Raw genomic sequence first — 22,711 nt, 5'->3', positions numbered from 1 at the left:
TATGTTAGACAAATACAGTGATAATGACAGCTGTGCTTTACAATGAAGTAATTCAATTATTTTCCTTCTGTTTGTGCCCGAAGAACCTTGAAATGCAAAAGTTAAATAAATGCAATCAAACAATTAGACGCATTAACAATGTCTAAATTAGAAGAAGAAAATATGATTTCTAACGCTTGAACCTTCCATATCTAAATTGATATATTTGAAATAAAATTCATCCGTAGGTATAAGAAGACTCATTGTTGAAATATATTTAAAAACTGAGAATATGTAAAATTGAATTTATTGCTGCAACTACAGGGAAATTTTCTTGAAATTATGTTATTTGCAGCAATGGAACATTTACAATAATTACAATATATGTTAAAACATCTGAGCCACATGTTTGATATTTAAATACGCTGTTTAGCATACTCTGAATATTACGAAATATGTGCTATAGCTAATGTCAAATCAAGTAATATTTGATAACACTATACTGTGGTCTTGAGTGCGCATGTCCTAAAATATACAACTGTTATACAACTGTTGTCTGTATATAAAACTCATGTGCCAATTTTCTTCTTTCACAAAATCTACCTTACAAAGGCTACAAAAGGACTTATTTGCAGCTTCAGATCTTTATTTATGTGCACTACCTGACATTACCTCTGTGCAAATCTGCAAAAAAAAAAAATATCAAAAATCATCAAAGAAATGGTACATTTTAAAAACTTAAGTAGTTGTCATTTCAAATATCTGTCAAAAGGTTCACATTTGAATTCATCAGAGTATTTGTCCATGTCTAATTTTAGATAGGAACTATAAAAGTGAAAATTACTTGGTGAAAGGATTTTTTGGTTTGCTAAATCCTACACCGGGTATTTTTAGATCGTTTATATGACTCTCGTCTATGCAATAAATGTAGAGAAAACGAAAAGAAACCGCCAAACGACTGCAGAAAAGTCTACATCATTTTAATGTTTATTATGCCATTATATTTAACAGGTCATTGCAACATCAACCACCATAAGGAGCGTCAGTTTAAAAGTATATATTCACTTCAATTCTTTGACGATAACTTGATTGTGTGACCTTGCCTTACTATGTAAACTCATTTTAATATAATGATGTTGTTGTCGTTTCAGAATCAGCTGGGCGTCAGATTGACAGAGCAGGTTCATTTAGCTAACCTTAATTGAATGGCTCACTTCTTTTCTATCGTGATATTGTTGTCGTTTCAGGAACACATTGGGTGTATAACATGATACAGATGATACGGTCAGAAACTCTACAGTGTAGTGGGACACCACACATGCTCGAATTCAACCCAACAAGCGAGATTGACCGGCTTGATTCACCCCGAACGATCAACACACATCTTACTTACCAATTAATCCCAGAAATGGCCAAACAGGGCAAAGTGAAGGTTGTGCATGTTCTGCATAATCCTGAAGACACCATAACACCCTTTTTTGAATTTTGGAAAACAGTTGAAGGAACGGTATACGAAGGAGATTTCAAGAAAATGTTGTACCAACATCAATATATTATACGGTTTTGAAAACTTTGGACACAGCTGGATCAAATGAACCCAGCATTGAAAAAATGAACCACCGCAGTAATCTGTAAAATTCATATCTATCTATTTATATTATATATAACATGTATATGGTAACAAGAGAAGCAAGAAATGAGAAGCCAAAAAATTAGGGGACACCCGGGTTCGAACCAGGGACCTCTCGATCTGCAGTCGAATGCTCTACCACTGAGCTATATCCCCTTCATAGCTTTTAAGGAAACAAAACAGGATATGATTATGATGCAATATGCCATCTAAGTATAATACTTGAAATGAAAATTAAAACTTTATTATCAGTCGAAGTGTCTGAAAATAATCAGTATAATTGATAAACTATTTATTAATTAAGCTATGTCATAGGTCATATCTGCATAGATTGATTGTTTGATTCGTCTTGATATCTATTTTAATTTAGTAAGTCCATCATTGGAATGATTGTGGATTTATAAGTACAGATTATGATAAAATTACTAGTATTTTGCCGGATCGATTTGTATTTATAGTGCTCATACACACACATAATGTGTCTGAGTATTGTTCAATAGGACTATACACATATCAACTTCTAGTATACAATACTTATAAATATTCACCCATACAAAATGCAGAATAAATAAAGTTAACCATTCAATACGTTGGAAATCGAACACAAGTCGTCTGCTGACGAGGCACATCGTAATCTATAAATACGCCTGACTGTGACGTCACAAATCGTACACCAGACGTATTCCTAGTGTATATAAATACAGCTGTGAACTAAGTGGATAGTGGACATACGGGACAGGATGGAGTGGACACAGAGGTATGTATGTCATACTGCTAAATGGAAATAATCAAAGCATGATACTTTTGATTGCTATACTTTAAAACGATATTCATTATTATATTTGTTGTATCACATTGGAACTCAATTGACAAATATAAACTGACTACTAGATTCTATGTATTATATGAAAGAAATGTCGATGTAACTTTCTTAATTACAAATTTCTGTTCTTCAAAAGAAGAACTAATTTTAAGCTTCTTCTATTTTATCTCAAATCTACTTTTTCTCTTGGAATCTAGATTTATTTGCCATCATATACATTTTAAACATGATAGGATATATTTCATAAGTTTTGTGGTATTTCACAGGTTAAATTTATTTCGATTTTTTTGTCATTATTGTTTATTTATGTCATTATGAATGATTACATCCTTTCTTTTGGTGAGGTAAAAGTGATAAGATAGTAATCGTATCTTAATTTGAGAACCAGTCTAAATTACGGCTAACATTTCAGAAGTGTCCACCAGATGGGGCCCGTGGTCAGGACAAACGTTTGAACTCCTCGGATTCGTAAATAACCATACCCATTATAACAACGTATCAAAGGAAGAAAGTCATGATGTATTTGGGTTCAAAGGTCAACGGGAACCTCTTGTTTCTGTCAAAGTGTGTCCCGGCCTCTATACCGGCGGAGATGGGACATTCTTGACGGGGTTAACATGACTAAAGTGGCTTATGGTACGGGAAACGTGATGGATTACGATGCAGCGAAAACGAGAGTAAAGAAGAGACGAAGGAAAGAGGTGGATGAAATAGATAATGATGGGGAGGTTGAGGACGCAGACATTCACGATCCAGATAGATGACAGAATTGAATTTATTAGTGTATTACTTCGAAACTGTATTAACAGTTAATTTAAAATTAACGTATGTTTCAGTGACGTAATCCTACGATTACCAAGTGTTTTAACCTGTACAGTTATACAGGTTTCCAGTGATTATGTAGTTTGACCACCGGATATGTCTCGAAGGGCAAGTCAACTGTCTAAACCTACTGAAGATATGTTTCATCGATTTGAAGATAGGAAGTCTTGAAGATGAAGAATATGACATGTAGAGCCATTGAAAAACCAAAACTGTTTTAAATGTTGCTGTTTGAAATCAAAGTAACGAAACAGGTCCCGTATTAAATTTGAACCTCGGGAGAAAGAATGCTGACTCTTTCATCCATTCAAATATGAAATACAAAGAAATCAAAACTTTTCACATCAGCAAAGTACGTAACCTGTGTACTCGATGGAAAAATCGAACATATATGGAGAAAGAATAGAGACTGTATTATAAACTCAAACTAGTCAAACCAGAAAGACAAATAAACACTTCAAGTAAACTACCTACGTAACCTGTGTAATCGATGGAAAAATCGAACATATATGGAGAAAGAATAGAGACTGTATTATAAACTCAAACTAGTCAAACCAGAAAGACAAATAAACACTTCAAGTAAACTACCTACGTGACCTGTGTAATCGGTAGAAAATTCGAACATATATGGAGAAAGAATAGGTTTTGTAGCATGAATTCAATGTAAAAAGTCCAAACATTTCTCATCGACTATGAACATTACCTGTGTACTCGTTAGATAATGCTTCTCTCTGAAACAATAACCGAGACTTTATCATAATTTCAAACTGGAAAAACTACGTATGTAACCTGTGTACTCGGTAGAAAATTCGAATATCTGGAGAAAAAATGTGCGCTGAATGGATTCAAACGTAGAGAGTAAGGAAGTCCGAAAACTTCACATCGACTTTGAATAAAATGTGTAAACTTGGTAGAAAAGTTCGAATTATCAATTAAAACTGGAAAATCTAGAACGTCTCCCAAACACTCCACATCGACTACGTACTTAACTGTGAACTCTGGAAATTCTATCCTCTGAAGAATGAATAGGTACTGCATCGTCAATAAAAACAGAAAAAAACAAGTACACTCCAAATAAACTACTAAGTATACTGAATACTTATCGTTTCGTGAGCAAATAGGAATCCAAATGGAACATTATTGCATGAGGAAAATGTCCAGTCTGCCGGAATGTTGTCAGATCTGGATATGTTGGAGGTATTCTCTTCATATATAAATAGCCACTTATGTAATCCGGTTACAAAACTGGGTAAAAAATGCTTTATCAGAACAAATGTCTAAGTGAAATATTGTAAATAGTGTTTATAGTTTAATTTATAGTTTTTTTTATTGTTTCGTCAGTAAAATTGCATTGATGTTTTACGAAAACAACTGCAGCCGGTCGATATATCTTTATATCTGTCTTCGAGTTTGTATAAATATGACGTTATAATCTTTGGCGATTTTAACATTATTGTTTATAGATTTGTTTTATAGAAATATGATTTAAATTAAATATCTTCTGCACGCGTATCTGTAAATATTTTGTGTGAAATTAGTATCTTATCTATAATTAAATATTTGGTTTGTACATATAAATCATATCATGTAAAATTAGTAGAACAATCACAATATCTTCTGCACTCGTACCTGTAAATATTTTGTATGAAATTAGTATTTAATTTGCAGTAAATATTTTGGTTTTTACATATTAATAAGTTCATGTACAATAAGTAGAACACATATAATATCTTCTGCACTCGTTAGTGTAAATTAATTACTCTTTGAAATATATTATCATCTCGTGCATGTTTACAAATTACACAAATAAAAAAAAAATATATAAATTAACTATAATTTATCACTTCATTTTGTCACCCAACAGCGTTATGTCTGCAGTTTATTATATGTTCCTTGTTAACCTCATACACATATAGATGTTGTTTTTTTTTTCTTTTTATTATTTTTTCATTCAGTTAGTTTAAACTTTGATTTATTCACATAACATATGTAACACATAATACAAATATGATTAAACATAAATTAATTGGAGACAAAAAAAAAGTGTTAATGCAGTTGTCTATTGTACACATTATGAATTATACGTATTGGCCGTTCTAATACTTAATACTTTTTTGATAAAATATAAAATATAATGTATGTGAAGTTTGTGAAATACTTATTATACTGAATACTCACCTGCTCCTACATAAAATGTATGTTATGTATGTTATACCAATAAATACTAGCTGGCTCATGCGATAAAACATTTGTATCATTATTACACTGAATACTAGCTGGCTCATGCGATAAAACATTTGTATCATTATTACACTGAATACTAGCTGGCTCATGTGATAAAATGTACAATTATGTATGTGATGAATTGTGATTGAACTAGTTAATAACTACTCAAAAGTGTAAGGGATAAAACAAGTAAACATCCGATGGATATCAAAGTGACTGAGAGAAGTGTTGGAAGTACGGTGTTAATTCCAAGCGTCATTCTTTCATGATCAACAGAAAATAAAAAAGATTAACATAGTAAAACATATCCCGGGAAGGGTTTTTATATCATTCAATATAATCACTTTTCATATACCATTAATTTCCAAAGGTTTAATTAAAGGATCTCGATGAATCCATGTGCATTTTCCTGAGAAGTAGATGTTTCAGAGATTTTTTTTATAAAAAAGAGTTTTAATACTTGGGTTATCTTATGGAAGAATTTCATTACCGTAAAACGTAGTAATTATAATAAAACAGCTAAAGCTGTGCTGTAATCGATCAATTATGTTAACGTGCATTTAATTATCATATTTGTGTGCAAGGGAGATTACTCAAAATTTTCTTAGATTAATATTGTTCAATTAAAGAGGAATTCAGCAATCTTTATCTAGAGTTATCATTCGTTGTGCCAATTTTCACCTCTATCAACGGCTAAAAGACATGAATCTTGGTAATCCTGAATCTTGACTTTTTCAGTTTTTCTTTCTCCAGAAATAGTCTTATTTATATAATAATTAATCAATTCCATCTTTATTAAGAATAAGAGTTTAAAAATTCTTAAAATTAAAAATGTAAAATATCCCGTAAATTAAAGAAGTCTTTTCCAATGTAAAACATTAGTTTTTCCAAGAATGTACGTTTGGTAGAGATTGGGATTATCGATGATTAATAGAATCTTCCCCTACCTTGAAGGTGTGATAGAGAAATCTGCAACCCGAGGGGTGATGTTTTTTGGTTAGACAACCAAAAAAATCACCCCGAGGTTTGGAGATTTCTCTGTTACACCCTCAAGGTAGGAGATGATTATTTTTCTCCTATCCTATTATTTCAGTCAAAGCTCCACCGACAGTAGTCTGATTGTGTTTTTCCACAACAGGACAGCATTAAACTTATATATGATGTGACTACATATGGTGGAAGAATGACTAAATAGGTAAAACATTAGTTTTGCCAAGAATGTAAGTAGGTACTTAAAAAAAAATCTGGGTAAAGATTGGGATTATCGCTGATTCCTTAATATCAACGCTTAAAAAGCCTAAACAATAAAAGATATATTGTATGTGATAGGCTCAGCGTGTTTTAATACGACCAATCCTTCATCTCGATTTGACAGATTGAATGGGATCGCGAGTTGTTAAGAATTCCTTTTTTTCTTCTTTTCTTTTTGTTATTCCATTAACCGTGAAACTAGTCTACTTCAGTGTTTATAGGTCATCGATCTTTTCAAAATGCTGCTTTATTGTAATGCCTAATATTTAAAGATGCATGCATATACTAGGCAAGAATAAACGTGCCGTTTAAGACGCACCTTTTCTCAATTTATTAAGTAAACAAATAATGCCGAGTCAGTACGCTTCCAATTTCATTTGCATTTATTTAGAAAAATAAACATCAGCGAGGGTAAATACGTATAAGACTACAAAAAAAGTTACATGTGAAATAATTTGTCTAGTTTTAACTAAAATTTAAGAGAAAGAAAAGATAAGAATACAAAACTAATGAAAGATACCTTAATACGTCTAATATTAAAGAAGAAATTTATTTTAATGATTAATTACTATTATTTACATTACATTCGTGCTGTTTAATTCTAGCATTTTGAAATTTAATAGAATTCATAACCGTATACGTATATGGTAAAAATCTGACAATTAGAAGAAAGGATTTCAATGATGGAACCAGCTGAGATTTGATTAGCGTAGAAGTAGCTTCAGAGACGCTATGTATACCAATTTGGGGAATGGAAGAATTGCACGAACGTTAATAGTTTAGTAGTAACAGTAATAACCACTACACATGAAATCAATGCATTCCTTCATGCTACAGACAGCTTAAGGCTAAGTCATGATGAAAGTAGCTTGAATGTCCAGGATGGACGGAAATATGGATGTTATATGTATGTTTATTGTTTACTTTTCTCTCATTAAAATTTTATAATTGTAGCAGCTATTGACACCAGCAAATAAAACATCGTTATAATGGAATAAAAAAAGAGTTATTATTCTTGTTACAACCAACGAAATCCTGGCCTGTTATATTGGTTTTTCAGTCAAAACAGTATGGACACTTAAACGTCATATGTGATTCAAGAAATCTGGACAAGTGTTCCGTTTTATATAAGCGTATGGGCGGCAAATATACAATGGAAGTCACGCTATGGTAGGTAATTAATTTGTGAATCAAGGTTGTATTAATACCGAACTGACTTTTTAATTGCTTATATAACTGCGGTTTGTTTTCACCACTCTCTCCTACATTACCGCTAGATTTATAATATATTATTGCCATGATTTGGCCCATGGTTTCAGTACGGATTAACCTCTTATAAGCATGTTTGTTTCGGTGACATTAAAGCGATTGAGAGCTTTGTCTAAAGCTTACAGTTTCTCCAACGTTCGATAGTCCCATATATTAATGCCATATTTTTTATGGATTTTAATGTGTCATATTAATAAATGTCTAATTCGTCTTGACTATTTAATGTTAGAAATAAATGAAACTATTTCGTCCATTCATTAAGCGATTTTGATTATTCATAACATTTTATTTCTGGCCTACTAACGGTTTATTGATGTTTCGGTTTGTTCATAGTAAATGTTAGCACCCATCTTTAGTAAAAGAAATGCATCTTCCAACATATAAACTTCTTCCATACAATGCTTACATTTATATCAATACCTTTATTTACATCAATACTTATACATAAACCAATATTCATATATACATTTGTATTAACACGTCAACGATTCAATAACGTCGGACACCGTGCACTCATCGTCTTCTGACTGGGCACATTGTTTATATAAATATATCTGACTGTGACGTCATAATCGTAGACAAGTCGAAGTTATAATAATTCAATTATAATATTCTCATTTAAAGTATTAATTGTTATTTTTTCAAAATTATATTGGATTAATAAACAGATACACGTTCAAGGCACAGAATATTTTTGATTGTTAACAGCTTCACATTGTTTGATTAGCTGATGTTTCGATGTTATTGTTTATCAAGTTTTATCATTAAACATTTTGTAATTTACGAATAGAATAAAATTATATACACGTGTGCTTCGCCTTGATGGAACACAATAGTTTTTAAGTGTACATAGCATCAATCTTTTCATTTGATTAATAATTAATATCAGCCCCTTTATAGCGAATGCCCCAGAGCTGTTCAGTTTAAGGTAAGATAACAAAAATAAGGGGACACCCGGGTTCGAACCAGGGACCGCTCGATCTGCAGTCAAATGCTCTACCACTGAGCTATATTATTATAAGGTTTTAGCAACTTTGGACACAGCTTGATCTCATGAACCCAGCATTCATAGAGTCTACCACCGCAGTAATCTGTAGAGTTCATATCTATCTATTTATATTCTATATAACATGTATATGGCAACAAGCATCCAATTCGAACATCAACATCCAATATGTTTGAGAAGTCAGAAATAAGGTGCCAAAAATTAGGGGACACCCGGGTTCGAACCAGGGACCTCTCGATCTGCAGTCGAATGCTCTACCACTGAGCTATATCCCCTTCATATCTTATCAGGAGACCAAACAGAATATGAGTCTGATACAATATGCCATCTAAATCTAATACTTGAAATGTTAATCAAAATTCTATGATCAGTTGAAGTGATTGTGGATTTATAAGTACAGTTTATGATAAAACTAATAGTATTTTGCCTGATCGATTTTTGTTTATAGGCTCATACACAAACATAATGTGTCTGAGTATTGTTCAATAGGACGTAATATACACGTGTCAACTTCTAGTGCACAATACATATAAATATACATAGTCAACCTTTCAATACGTTGGAAATCGTACAGAAGCCGTCTGCTGACGAGGCATATCTTAATCTATAAGTTCACCTTACTATGACGTCATAATCGTAGACAAGTCGTAGTTATAATAATTCAATGATAGAATTCTAATTTAAAACATTAATTATAGACTCAAACATTATATTGGATTAATAAACAGATGGACTTTCAAAGCACAAATTATTTGTTTTGATTGTTGACAGCTCCACAGTTTTTTATTAGCTGATGTTTCGATGTTATTGTTTATCAAATTATATCATTAAACATTTTATAATTTACGTCTGTAATAAAGTATATGCATGTGTGATTCGCCTTGGCGGAACACGATAGTTTTTAAGTGTACATAGTATCAAACTTCATTTGATTAATAATTAATATCAGCCCCTTTACAGTTAATGTAACCTCCCAGAGGTGTTCAGTTTGAGGTAAGATAACAAAAAGATAGGGGACACCCGGGATCGAACCAGGGACCTCTCGAATTGCAGTCGAATGCTCTACCACTGAGCTATATCCCCATTTACATGTTATTAGTAAACCAAACCAAATAAGTTAATTTCATTTTTCTGACGCAATATGTCCTACACAATGAAATAATAATCCATAAATATCTCTGACTGTAATATATAAAGCTTACACAAGTCAAGGTTCTAATTAATGAATTAATTTATCATTATTGGTTGGAAACATTTTAATAGAAACGTGTAACCTCTAAAGGCCAACTAGCTTCTTGTTTTGTATGTTTCATAAGCTATACAAGATATTACTCTCCGATGTTGCTGGATGGTGGGGTTTTTTGTAACTATATACCACACCAGCTCATTCGCGTCTCCATTTTAGTCATCATCATATATTAGATGGATGGTATAAGTTGCAATATAAAATTTTGTTTGAATAGACCAATTTTCAAATTTGATATGAAAACAGAAAAATATGAATTCCATGAAATAAAGGTACACCGTTCTCTTGAATAATGATCACATCAACTACAAGCAATGTTGATAGTTAAGGTGGAATGACGGCTGAGGAAACAGGAACTGATTAAGTAAGTAGGTACTGTACTAAAAAAGCGAGGAAACTAAAAGAATGCACTAACTTACTTGAAGGTTGTGAAAAATCTCAATTGGTCTCAACAAGAAAATGTTGTACCAACAACAATGTATTATACGGTTTTGGAAACTTTGGACACAGCTGGATCTAATGAACCCAGCATTCATATAGTCTACCACCGCAGTAATCTGTAGAGTTCATATCTATCTATTTATATTCTATATAACATGTATATGGCAACAAGCATCCAATTCGAACATCAACATCCAATATGTTTGAGAAGTAAGAAATAAGGTGCCAAAAATTAGGGGACACCCGGGTTCGAACCAGGGACCTCTCGATCTGCAGTCGAATGCTCTACCACTGAGCTATATCCCCTTCATATCTTATAAGGAGACCAAACAGAATATAAGTCTGATGCAATATGCCATCTAACTCTAATACTTGAAATGTTAATCAAAATTATATTATCAGTCGAAGTGTCTGAATATAATCAGTATAATTGATAAACTATTTATTAATTAAGTTATGTCATAGGTCATATCTGCATAGATTGATTGTTTGATTCGTCTTGATATCTATTTTAATTTAGTAAGTCCATCATTTGAATGATTGTGGATTTATAAGTACAGATTATGATAAAATTAATAGTATTTTGCCTGATCGATTTTTGTTTATAGGCTCATACACAAACATAATGTGTTTGAGTATTGTTCAATAGGACGTACTATACACGTGTCAACTTCTAGTACACAATACGTATAAATATACATAGTCAACCTTTCAATACGTTGGAAATCGTACACAACTCGTCTGCTGACGATGCACATCGTAATCTATAAATACAGCTTATTATAACGTCATAATCGTAGACATATAATTCTAATTTAAAGCATTGATTATAGATTCAAAAATTATATTGGATTATTAAACAGATGGACTTTCAAGTAACAAAATATTTGTTTTTGATTGTTGACAGCTCCACATTTTTTATTAGCTGATGTTTCGATGTTATTGTTTATCAAACTATAACTTTAATGAAAATATATGCATGTGTGATTCGCCTTGGTGGAACACAATAGTTTTTAAGTGTACATAGTATCAAACTTTTCATTTGATTAATAATTAATATCAGCCCCTGTATAACTAATGTAACCTCCCAGAGGTGTTCAGTCTGAGGTAAGATAACAAAAAGATAGGGGACACCCGGATTCGAACCAGGGACCTCTCGAATTGCAGTCGAATGCTCTACCACTGAGCTATATCCCCATTTATATGTTAATAGTAAAGCAAACCAAATAAGTTAATTTCATTTTTCTGACGCAATATGTCTTAATCCATAAATATCCCTGACTGTAACATATCAAGCCTGCACAAGTTAAGGTTTTAATTATTGAATTCATTTAATCATGATTTCTTTTATCATTATTGGTTTGAAACAATGTGGTAGAAACGTGTAACCTCTAAAGGCCAACTAGCTTCTTGTTTTGTATGTTTCATAAGATATACAAGATATCAAAATAACCAGCATAATTGGTAAACTATTTATTAATTAAGTTATGTCATAGGTCATAGGTCATATCTACATAGATTGATTGTTAGATTCGTCTTGATAGTTCTTTTTTTGAAATTTATTAAGTCCAGCATTTGAATGATTGTGGATTTATAAAGAGGTACACATTATGATAAGGTTAATAGTATTTTACCTGATAGATTTTTGTTTACAGTGCTCATACACAAACATAATGTGTCTGAGTATTGTTCAATAGGACGTACTATACACGTATCGACTTCTAGTACACAATACGTATAAATATACATAGTCAACCTTTCAATACGTTGGAAATCGTACACAACTCGTCTGCTGACGATGCACATCATTATCTATAAATACAGCTTATTATGACGTCATAATCGTAGACAAGTCGTAGTTATAATAATTCAATTATAGAATTCTAATTTAAAGCATTAATTATAGATTCAAAAATTATATTGGATTATTAAAGAGATGGACTTTCAAGGAACAAATTATTTGTTTTTGATTGTTGACAGCTCCACACTTTTTATTAGCTGATGTTTCGATGTAATTGTTTATCAAACTATATCATTAAACATTTTATAATTTACGTATATAATGAGAATATATGCATGTGTGATTCGCCTTGGCGGAACACGATAGTTTTTAAGTGTAAATAGTATCAAACTTTTCATTTGATTAATAATTAATATCAGCCCCTTAACAGTTAATGTAACCTCCAAGAGGTGTTCAGTTTGAGGTAAGATAACAAAAAGATAGGGGACACCCGGGATCGAACCAGGGACCTCTCGAATTGCAGTCGAATGCTCTACCACTGAGCTATATCCCCATTTACATGTTAATAGTAAACCAAACCAAATAAGTTAATTTCATTTTTCTGACGCAATATGTCCTACACAATGAAATAATAATCCATAAATATCTCTGACTGTAATATATAAAGCTTACACAAGTCAAGGTTCTAATTAATGAATTAATTTATCATTATTGGTTGGAAACATTTTAATAGAAACGTGTAACCTCTAAAGGCCAACTAGCTTCTTGTTTTGTATGTTTCATAAGCTATACAAGATATTACTCTCCGATGTTGCTGGATGGTGGGGTTTTTTGTAACTATATACCACACCAGCTCATTCGCGTCTCCATTTTAGTCATCATCATATATTAGATGGATGGTATAAGTTGCAATATCAAATTTTGTTTGAATAGACCAATTTTCAAATTTGATATGAAAACAGAAAAATATGAATTCCATGAAATAAAGGTACACCGTTCTCTTGAATAATGATCATATCAACTACAAGCAATGTTGATAGTTAAGGTGGAATGACGGCTGAGGAAACAGGAACTGATTAAGTAAGTAGGTACTGTACTAAAAAAGCGAGGAAACTAAAAGAATGCACTAACTTACTTGAAGGTTGTGAAAAATCTCAATTGGTCTCAACAAGAAAATGTTGTACCAACAACAATGTATTATACGGTTTTGGAAACTTTGGACACAGCTGGATCTAATGAACCCAGCATTCATATAGTCTACCACCGCAGTAATCTGTAGAGTTCATATCTATCTATTTATATTCTATATAACATGTATATGGCAACAAGCATCCAATTCGAACATCAACATCCAATATGTTTGAGAAGTAAGAAATAAGGTGCCAAAAATTAGGGGACACCCGGGTTCGAACCAGGGACCTCTCGATCTGCAGTCGAATGCTCTACCACTGAGCTATATCCCCTTCATATCTTATAAGGAGACCAAACAGAATATAAGTCTGATGCAATATGCCATCTAACTCTAATACTTGAAATGTTAATCAAAATTATATTATCAGTCGAAGTGTCTGAATATAATCAGTATAATTGATAAACTATTTATTAATTAAGTTATGTCATAGGTCATATCTGCATAGATTGATTGTTTGATTCGTCTTGATATCTATTTTAATTTAGTAAGTCCATCATTTGAATGATTGTGGATTTATAAGTACAGATTATGATAAAATTAATAGTATTTTGCCTGATCGATTTTTGTTTATAGGCTCATACACAAACATAATGTGTTTGAGTATTGTTCAATAGGACGTACTATACACGTGTCAACTTCTAGTACACAATACGTATAAATATACATAGTCAACCTTTCAATACGTTGGAAATCGTACACAACTCGTCTGCTGACGATGCACATCGTAATCTATAAATACAGCTTATTATAACGTCATAATCGTAGACATATAATTCTAATTTAAAGCATTGATTATAGATTCAAAAATTATATTGGATTATTAAACAGATGGACTTTCAAGTAACAAAATATTTGTTTTTGATTGTTGACAGCTCCACATTTTTTATTAGCTGATGTTTCGATGTTATTGTTTATCAAACTATAACTTTAATGAAAATATATGCATGTGTGATACGCCATGGCGGAACACAATAGTTTTTAAGTGTACATAGTATCAAACTTTTCATTTGATTAATAATTAATATCAGCCCCTGTATAACTAATGTAACCTCCCAGAGGTGTTCAGTTTGAGGTAAGATGACAAAAAGATAGGGGACACCCGGATTCGAACCAGGGACCTCTCGAATTGCAGTCGAATGCTTTACCACTGAGCTATATACCAATTTATATGTTAATAGTAAACCAAACCAAATAAGTTAATTTCATTTTTCTGACGCAATATGTCTTAATCCATAAATATCTCTGACTGTAACATATCAAGCCCACACAAGTTAAGGTTTTAATTATTGAATTCATTAAATCATGATTTCATTTATCATTATTGGTTTGAAACAATGTGGTAGAAACGTGTAACCTCTAGAGGCTAATTAACTTCTTGTTTAGTATGTTTCATAATATATAAGATATTTTCTCCCGTTTTGTTTGATTTGTTTTATTATTTAACTCTAAACCACACCAGGTCAGTCGCCATTTTAGTCATCATTTATGCCCCTGCACTAATAACAAGCAAAACTCGGACAGCAGTATGATGAAAATGACCACCAGATTGGTGACATTTAATTTATTAATATCAATAGAGCCACACTAGGGCTCTTAGCATAAAATCAATAATATAAGGAAAATTACATGAAAATTTGAATAACCCAGTAGCTGTCACCACACACGCATGGCAGTCACTACTACAAACTATAACAGCTAGCCCAAGTGGGGTTGCCAAAAAACGCCAAACATTGATCAATGGTGGGGTTGTCAAACCCATCTTTATATGATTACTGCGAGCCGGCTGCCCCAACCCTGTTAATAAGGGGAGGTAGGTTTACCCAATGCTCTGACCAGTCGGCAAGTGTTGTCTCACTTCAACATCAACTAGAAACAACCTGCCAGGTTACAAATTAAAAACATCTAATGGTACACAGTACATAGTAATCTTGGACAATGTTAAACACTATATCTGTACTTAAAACAAAGAAACAAAATATTGACGACAGAAAGGGTGGGAAGAGGTGGGTTTACAAATTAATAAATGAGCATACAAATACAGTTGCTGTCAGATGCGGGATATGTCCCAGAGTGAGATAGCGTCACCTCTGACTCCTTGACCAATCAGTGACCAGCCTCAGAAACCCCGACGCTGTCATCGGCAGCCAATCATTGAACCGTTTATTGTGCCAACAATTCAAGCTCCGAAATTAAAATTAAAATAACAGTAAATCTACAAAACCTGTTATGAAGTTACGAGCATAAATTAAGGTAATTTCGTAGCTGCCTTATATTAGATGGATGGTAATAAACAATTTATTTTGAAAAGACAAATCTTCAATTTTTTTATGAAAACAGAAAAAAAAATGAATTCCTTGAAATACACGGAACTTTTATCTGCAGTGATAAAATCTTTAGTAAATTGTACACCGTTCTCTTGAATAATGATCAGATCAACTACAAGCAATGTGGATAGTTTAGGTGGAATGACGGCTGAGGAAACAAGAGCTGATTGAGTAAGTAGGTACTGTACTAAAAATCTCGAAAACTATAAGACTGGACTAACTTACTTGAAGGTTGTGAGAATTTATTATAAGGTTTTGAAAACTTTGGACACTGCTGGATCAAATGAATCCAGCATTAAAAAAATGAACCACCGCAGAAATCTATAGAATTCATATCTATCTATTTATATTCTATAAAACATGCATATGCAAGAAATGAGATCCTAAAAAATTAGGGGACACCCGGGTTCGAACCAGGGACCCCTCGATCTGCAATCGAATGCTCTACCACTGAGCTATATCATTATAAGGTTTTGGAAACTTTGGACACAGCTGGATCTAATGAACACATCATTCATAAAGTCTACCACTGCAGTAATCTGTAGAGTTCATATCTATCTATTTATATTATATATAACATGTATATGGTAACAAGAGAAGTAAGAAATGAGATTCCAAAAATTTAGGGGACACCCGGGTTCGAACCAGGGACCTCTCGATCTGCAGTCGAATGCTCTACCACTGAGCTATATCCCCTTCTTATCTTATAAGGAGACCAAACAGAATATAAGTTTGATGCAATATGCTATCTAACTCTTATACTTGAAATGTTAATCAAAACTATGTTATCAGTTGAAGTGTCTGAAAATAATCAGTATAATTGGTAAACTATTTATTAATTAAGTTATGTCATAGGTCATATCTGCGAAGATTGATTGTTAGATTCGTCTTGATAATTCTTTTTTTGAAATTTATTAAGTCCAGCATTTGAATGATTTTAGATTTATAAAGAGGTACAGATTATGATAAGGTTAATAGTATTTTACCTTATCGATTTTTGTTTACAGTGCTCATACACAATCATAATGTGTCTGAGTATTGTTCAATATGACGTACTATACACGTGTCAACTTCTAGTACACAATACGTTTATATATACATAGTCAACCTTTCAATACGTTGGAAATCGTACACAGGTTGCCTGCTGACGATGCACATCGTAATCTATAAATACAGCTTATTATGACGTCATAATCGTAGACAAGTCGTAGTTATAATAATTCAATTACATGATTCTAATTTAAAGCATTAATTATAGATTCAAACATTATATTGGATTATTTAACAGGTGGACTTTCCAGGAACAAATTATTTGTTTTTGATTGTTGACAGCTCCACACGTTTTATTAGCTGATGTTTCGATGTTATTGTTTATCAAACTATATCATTAAACATTTTATAATTTACGTATATAATGAGAATATAATATATTATGCATGTGTGATTCGCCTTGGCGGAACACAATAGTTTTTAAGTGTACATAGTATGAAACTTTTCATTTGAGTAATAATTAATATCAGCCCCTTAACAGTTAATGTAACCTCCCAGAGATGTTCAGTTTGAGGTAAGATAACAAAAAGATAGGGGACACCCGGGATCGAACCAGGGACCTCTCGAATTGCAGTCGAATGTTCTACCACTGAGCTATATCCCCATTTACATGTTAATAGTAAACCAAACCAAATAAGTTAATTTCATTTTTCTGACGCAATATGTCCTACACAATGAAATAATAATCCATAAATATCTCTGACTGTAATAACTAAAGCTTACACAAGTCAAGGTTCTAATTAATGAATTATTTATCATTATTGGTTGGAAACATTTTAGTAAAAACGTGTAACCTCTAAAGGCCAACTAGCTTCTTGTTTTGTATGTTTCATAAGCTATACAAGATATTACTCTCCCATGTTGCTGGATGGTGGTTTTATTTGTAACTATATACCACACCAGCTCATTCGCCTCTCCATTTTAGTCATCATGTATATATTAGATGGTAGTATAAGTTGCAATATCAAATTTTGTTTGAATAGACCAATTTTCAAATTTTATATGAAAACAGAAAAATATGAATTCCATGAAATAAAGGTACACCGTTCTCTTGAATAATGATCATATCAACTAAAAGCAAGGTTGATAGTTAAGGTGGAATGACGGCTGAGGAAACAGGAACTTATTAAGTAAGTAGGTACTGTACTAAAAAGCGAGGAAACTATAAGAATGCACTTACTTACTTGAAGGTTGTGAAAAATCTCAATTGGTCTCAACAAGAAAACGTTGTACCAACATTAATATATTATAAGGTTTTGGAAACTTTGGACACAGCTGGATCTAATGAACACAGCATTCATAAAGTCTACCACCGCAGTAATCTGTAGAGTTCATATCTATCTATTTATATTATATATAGCATGTATATGGTAACAAGAGAAGTAAGAAATGAGATTCCAAAAAAATTAGGGGACACCCGGGTTCGAACCAGGGACCTCTCGATCTGCAGTCGAATGCTCTACCACTGAGCTATATCCCCTTCATATCTTATCAGGAGACCAAACAGAATATGAGTCTGATACAATATGCCATCTAACTCTAATACTTGAAATGTTAATTAAAACTATATTATCAGTTGAAGTGTCTGAAAATAATCAGTACAATTGGTAAACTATTTATCAATTAAGTTATGTCATAGGTCATATCTGCATAGATTGATTGTTTGATTCGTCTTGATAATTCAATTTGAACATCAACATCCAATATGTTTGAGAAGTAAGAAATAAGGTGCCAAAATTGAGGGGACACCCGGGTTCGAACCAGGGACCTCTCGATCTGCAGTCGAATGCTCTACCACTGAGCTATATCCCCTTCATATCTTATCAGACAACTAAAATCAAATATATTTATGATGCAATAGCCCTCTTACTCTAATTATTGTATGAACTAGGAACGATATATGTTAAACAAACAGAAAATATTAGTTGAATTTTCTAGTATGAATTATACTTACATTATAAGAATAACTGGTCAGCTTTTTTTTAATTCATGTATGTCATAGATCATATCTGTATAGATAGATTGTTAGATTCGTCTTGAATTTTATTTTTTTCGTAAATTTGATTTATCAATGAATTGGAAGTGTTGTGTATATATAGAAGAACAGATCATGATGAAACTGACAGTGTTATATGTTGTAATCGAAGTTTTGTTCATTGACGTATCAATTTGTATTTATAGTGTATTATTTAGTAAGGCATTCTATACACGGATCAACTTCTAGTATACAATACTTATAAATAGTCACCCACACTTTCCATGCATCGGAAATCGTACACAGGTCGTCTGCTGACGAGGCCCATCGTAATCTATAAATATACCTGACTGTGACGTCACAAATCGTACACCAGACGTATTTCTACCGTATATAAATATCTATGAACCAGCTGGTAGGTGGACATACAGGACAGGATGGTGTGGACACAGAGGTATGTATACCATACTGCTACATGTAAATGGAATTAACACACTTGTTATGCTGCGTTCGACAAACATTTGATTACTATACATTTTTATAACGATACTCATTTTATTCTATTTGTTGTATCACGTTAGAACTCATATGAAAAATACAAAAGTACGTCTAGATTCTTTGGATTTTATTAAAAGAATTTCGATATAACTTTCTCAATTCCACACTATTGTTTCACAAAGGATTAATGTTTGGCCTTTTCTATTTTGTCTTAAATCTACGTTTTATCTTTGTTTCGGTGATACATTTACCAATATATACTTTTTAAGTATGATAGCATATATTTTTCAAATTTTGTGGTATTTCACAGATCAAATTCATTTTGATTTTTTCTTTATTATTATTGATATATTTATTTCATGTCTAAAGTCTTCTTTTTTTTGGTTATAAGGTAGAGGTGTTATAATCAAATAATCTTTTTATTTGACACGTAAGTCTAAAACGTATGGCTAACATTTCAGAAGTGTCCACCAGATGGGGCCCGTGGTCAGGACAAACATTTGAACTCCTCGGATTCGTAAATAGCCACACCCATTTTAACAACGATAAAGGGGAAGTGAGCTATGACGTATTTGGGTTCAAAGGTCACACGGGAACCTCCTGTTTCTGTCGAAGTGTGTCCCGACCCTTATACCGGCGGGGAAGGGACATTGTGGATTGGGTTAAGATGACTAAAGTGACTTGTGTTACGGGAAATGTGATGGACTATGATATAGGGAAAACGGAAGTAAAGAAAATAAATGGGAAAGAGGAGGATGAAATAGAAAACGATGAGGAAGTCGAAGATGAAGACATTCACGATCCAGAAAGCTGACAGGATTGAAATAATGAGTGTATTACGCTAAACGGTATACATATCACACGAGGTTATGCTTCAGTGATGTAATCCTTTGTTCATAATACGATTGACACGTGTTTTAACGACTACCTGTACAGTTGTACACGTTCAAAGTGTTTAAGTAGTTTGACAACAGGATATATGTCTCAAAGGACACGGTAACAGCCTAAACCTACTGAAGATATTTTACATCAATACACTTCCACTTAAACCGTCTGAAGATAGGAAGCCTTGAAGATGAAGAATATGGCATGTAGAGCCATTGACAACTAAGTTAGATCAGCTATGAACTGGTACAAAGAAAATGTAGAACCAATAACCAAAACTGTTTTAAATGTTGATGCTTGAAATCATAGTAACGAAACAGATCAAACGCCTGGTTGTTCAGGAGCCTTTACATCTTGAAGGCAATATTAAAATTTGAACTTAGGGAGATAGAAGAGTAACTGTATCGTGAATTCAAATCGGAAATACAAAAAAATCCAAACCCTTCACATCAGCAAAGTACGTAAATATGTACTATGTGGGAAATTCGAACATCTGGAAAAAGAAAAGAAACTGTCATAAATTCCAACTGGAAAAAAACAAAAACATTTATAATCGTCTACGTACGTAACCTGTGTACTCGTTAGAAAAATCGGACATCTAGAGAAAGCTACTTTCTTAAAAACTTGGAAAGCAAGGACCGAACATTTAACATCGACTTTGAACATAACGTGTGAACTTGATAGAAGAACTCGATTGTCTAAAGAAAGAATATGTATGTATTACCAATTGAAAATGGAAAAACATGAAGGTCGCCAAACAACTGTGAACTCCGAAGAAAGAATAGGCACTGTATGCTCAATTAAATCAAAACGAAAGACACAATCCACATAAACTACTTCACGTGTAACATCTTCAGTATACTGAACACTCAATTCGTGAGCAAATAGGAATCCAATTGGAATAAAATTGTGCGAGGAAAATGTGCAGCCCGCCGGTATATCGTCAGATCTAGATATGTTGGAGGTATTCTCTTCATATGAAACACCCACTGCTGTAACACCGCCCGCTAGTGTAACCCTCTTACACTGGTGGTTGACATCGTCAATATAGAAAATTGTAATTTACAGTATCATCCACTAGTATAACCGGGTTACAGTAATGTGTTGAGCTATAATAGTGGGCGTTATACAGCAACAAGAGTGTTCATTGTATTACATAAGAATTGTTATTAAAAATATCTAAGTGAAGTTATGTAAATAGTGTTTATAGATTAAATCATAATTTTTCTTTCTTGTTTCTTATTAATTGTATTGATGTTTCCCATTGTTTTATCTACGAAAACAACTGTAGCCGATCGTTATATCGTTTTGGATGTATAAATATGACGTGATATGTATTGTATGTTGTAGCATTCTTGACGTCAAACGTGTTTATAGATTTTATTTACTGTAGAACTGTTACTTTGCACTCTAGATATATGTGAATTTTTGTCCCTTATTAAAACAATATTTGAAGTCATAAAGCATGTACACAAAAATGTAAATATATTGTGTGAAATAACTTACTTTTGATATCTTCTGCATTCGTACCTGTAAATATGTTTTTGTGAAATAAGTATCTTATTTGAAGTAGAATAATTTGTTTCGTGCGTGTAAATATTCTAATGTTAAATTAGTAGAACACTTTTAAGATATTGTGCACTCGAACGTTTAAACTAATTTCTCTGTGGAATTTATTATTATCAATTTTACAAAGGAAAATAAGAACGTATTTTGACTATAACTTATCACTTCATTTTGTCACCCAACAGCGTTATAACTACGTATAAATGATTTTGTTTTTTCCTTCCATTCTTTTAATGAAATGTTCTCTATTTAACAACAGTAACGTAAACATTTCATACTAGCCCGCTGATATTTATACACGTATGTAATGGGCGTTGTAACACTATAAAATGAAATGTTTGTGACGGGTTTGAAATACTTTATATACTAAATACTGACCTGCTCTTACATACAATGTATGTAATGCAAGTTATACTTATTGATACTAACCGGCTCATAAAATCAAATGTTTGTAGCATCATTATTACAGTGAATCATAGCTGGCTCATGGGGTAAAATGTACAATGTATGTGCTAAAGTTTTTGATAAAAGAATCACAATGTGAATAAAAAAACCTAGAAAGACTATTTTGTTCTTAATTGTTGTGTTGATAATTACTCACGGGCTGAGTGTTAAAACGAAAGTAAGCATCCGATGAATATCAAAGTGGTAGAGAAGTGTTGTAACCTATCCCGTTAGGTGTTTTTTAAATTAGCATTTTGCCCAATCTACTATCTTTATATTGTTTTTATACCATCCATTTCAACTTTGAAAAATATCTAAAGGATCTCAACGACCCCAAATATTA

General features: G+C 32.5%; 1 protein-coding gene and 12 non-coding genes across 13 annotated transcripts; 1 reads left to right on the top strand and 12 right to left on the bottom strand.

Moving 5' to 3' along the window:
• The first annotated feature begins 1,246 nt into the window (after window positions 1-1,246).
• LOC110456454 lies at window positions 1,247-21,094 on the top strand. The gene is made up of 3 exons (XM_021507232.1): window positions 1,247-1,411; window positions 2,333-2,366; window positions 19,935-21,094. The coding sequence occupies exons 1-3, from the start codon at window positions 1,247-1,249 to the stop codon at window positions 20,285-20,287; spliced, it is 552 nt and encodes a 183-aa protein (XP_021362907.1). The 3' UTR covers window positions 20,288-21,094.
• On the bottom strand, window positions 1,694-1,765 carry Trnac-gca. The gene has a single exon. It is a non-coding gene; the product is annotated as a tRNA-Cys (tRNA).
• Trnac-gca lies at window positions 9,210-9,281 on the bottom strand. Its single transcript has one exon. It is a non-coding gene; the product is annotated as a tRNA-Cys (tRNA).
• Trnac-gca lies at window positions 10,018-10,089 on the bottom strand. The gene has a single exon. It is a non-coding gene; the product is annotated as a tRNA-Cys (tRNA).
• Trnac-gca lies at window positions 10,928-10,999 on the bottom strand. The gene has a single exon. It is a non-coding gene; the product is annotated as a tRNA-Cys (tRNA).
• Window positions 11,819-11,890, bottom strand: Trnac-gca. Its single transcript has one exon. It is a non-coding gene; the product is annotated as a tRNA-Cys (tRNA).
• Trnac-gca lies at window positions 12,916-12,987 on the bottom strand. The gene has a single exon. It is a non-coding gene; the product is annotated as a tRNA-Cys (tRNA).
• On the bottom strand, window positions 13,826-13,897 carry Trnac-gca. Its single transcript has one exon. It is a non-coding gene; the product is annotated as a tRNA-Cys (tRNA).
• On the bottom strand, window positions 14,717-14,788 carry Trnac-gca. Its single transcript has one exon. It is a non-coding gene; the product is annotated as a tRNA-Cys (tRNA).
• Window positions 16,575-16,646, bottom strand: Trnac-gca. Its single transcript has one exon. It is a non-coding gene; the product is annotated as a tRNA-Cys (tRNA).
• On the bottom strand, window positions 17,533-17,604 carry Trnac-gca. The gene has a single exon. It is a non-coding gene; the product is annotated as a tRNA-Cys (tRNA).
• On the bottom strand, window positions 18,409-18,480 carry Trnac-gca. The gene has a single exon. It is a non-coding gene; the product is annotated as a tRNA-Cys (tRNA).
• Trnac-gca lies at window positions 18,741-18,812 on the bottom strand. Its single transcript has one exon. It is a non-coding gene; the product is annotated as a tRNA-Cys (tRNA).
• Window positions 21,095-22,711: the final 1,617 nt, after the last annotated feature.

Source organism: Mizuhopecten yessoensis, unplaced genomic scaffold, assembly GCF_002113885.1.
Source record: "Mizuhopecten yessoensis strain PY_sf001 unplaced genomic scaffold, ASM211388v2 scaffold1011, whole genome shotgun sequence".
NCBI lineage: Eukaryota > Metazoa > Mollusca > Bivalvia > Pectinida > Pectinidae > Mizuhopecten > Mizuhopecten yessoensis.
This window is presented reverse-complemented; position numbering and strand designations above follow the sequence as displayed.

Bases quoted from the DNA above. Each gene is read 5' to 3' on its own strand.
- LOC110456454 (XM_021507232.1), top strand. From the start codon at position 1,247: ATGATACAGATGATACGGTCAGAAACTCTACAGTGTAGTGGGACACCA. The intron at 1,412-2,332 runs GTTGTGCATGTT...CTAAGTGGATAG, and splicing joins CCAAACAGGGCAAAGTGAAG to TGGACATACGGGACAGGATG. The intron at 2,367-19,934 runs GTATGTATGTCA...CTAACATTTCAG, and splicing joins AGGATGGAGTGGACACAGAG to AAGTGTCCACCAGATGGGGC.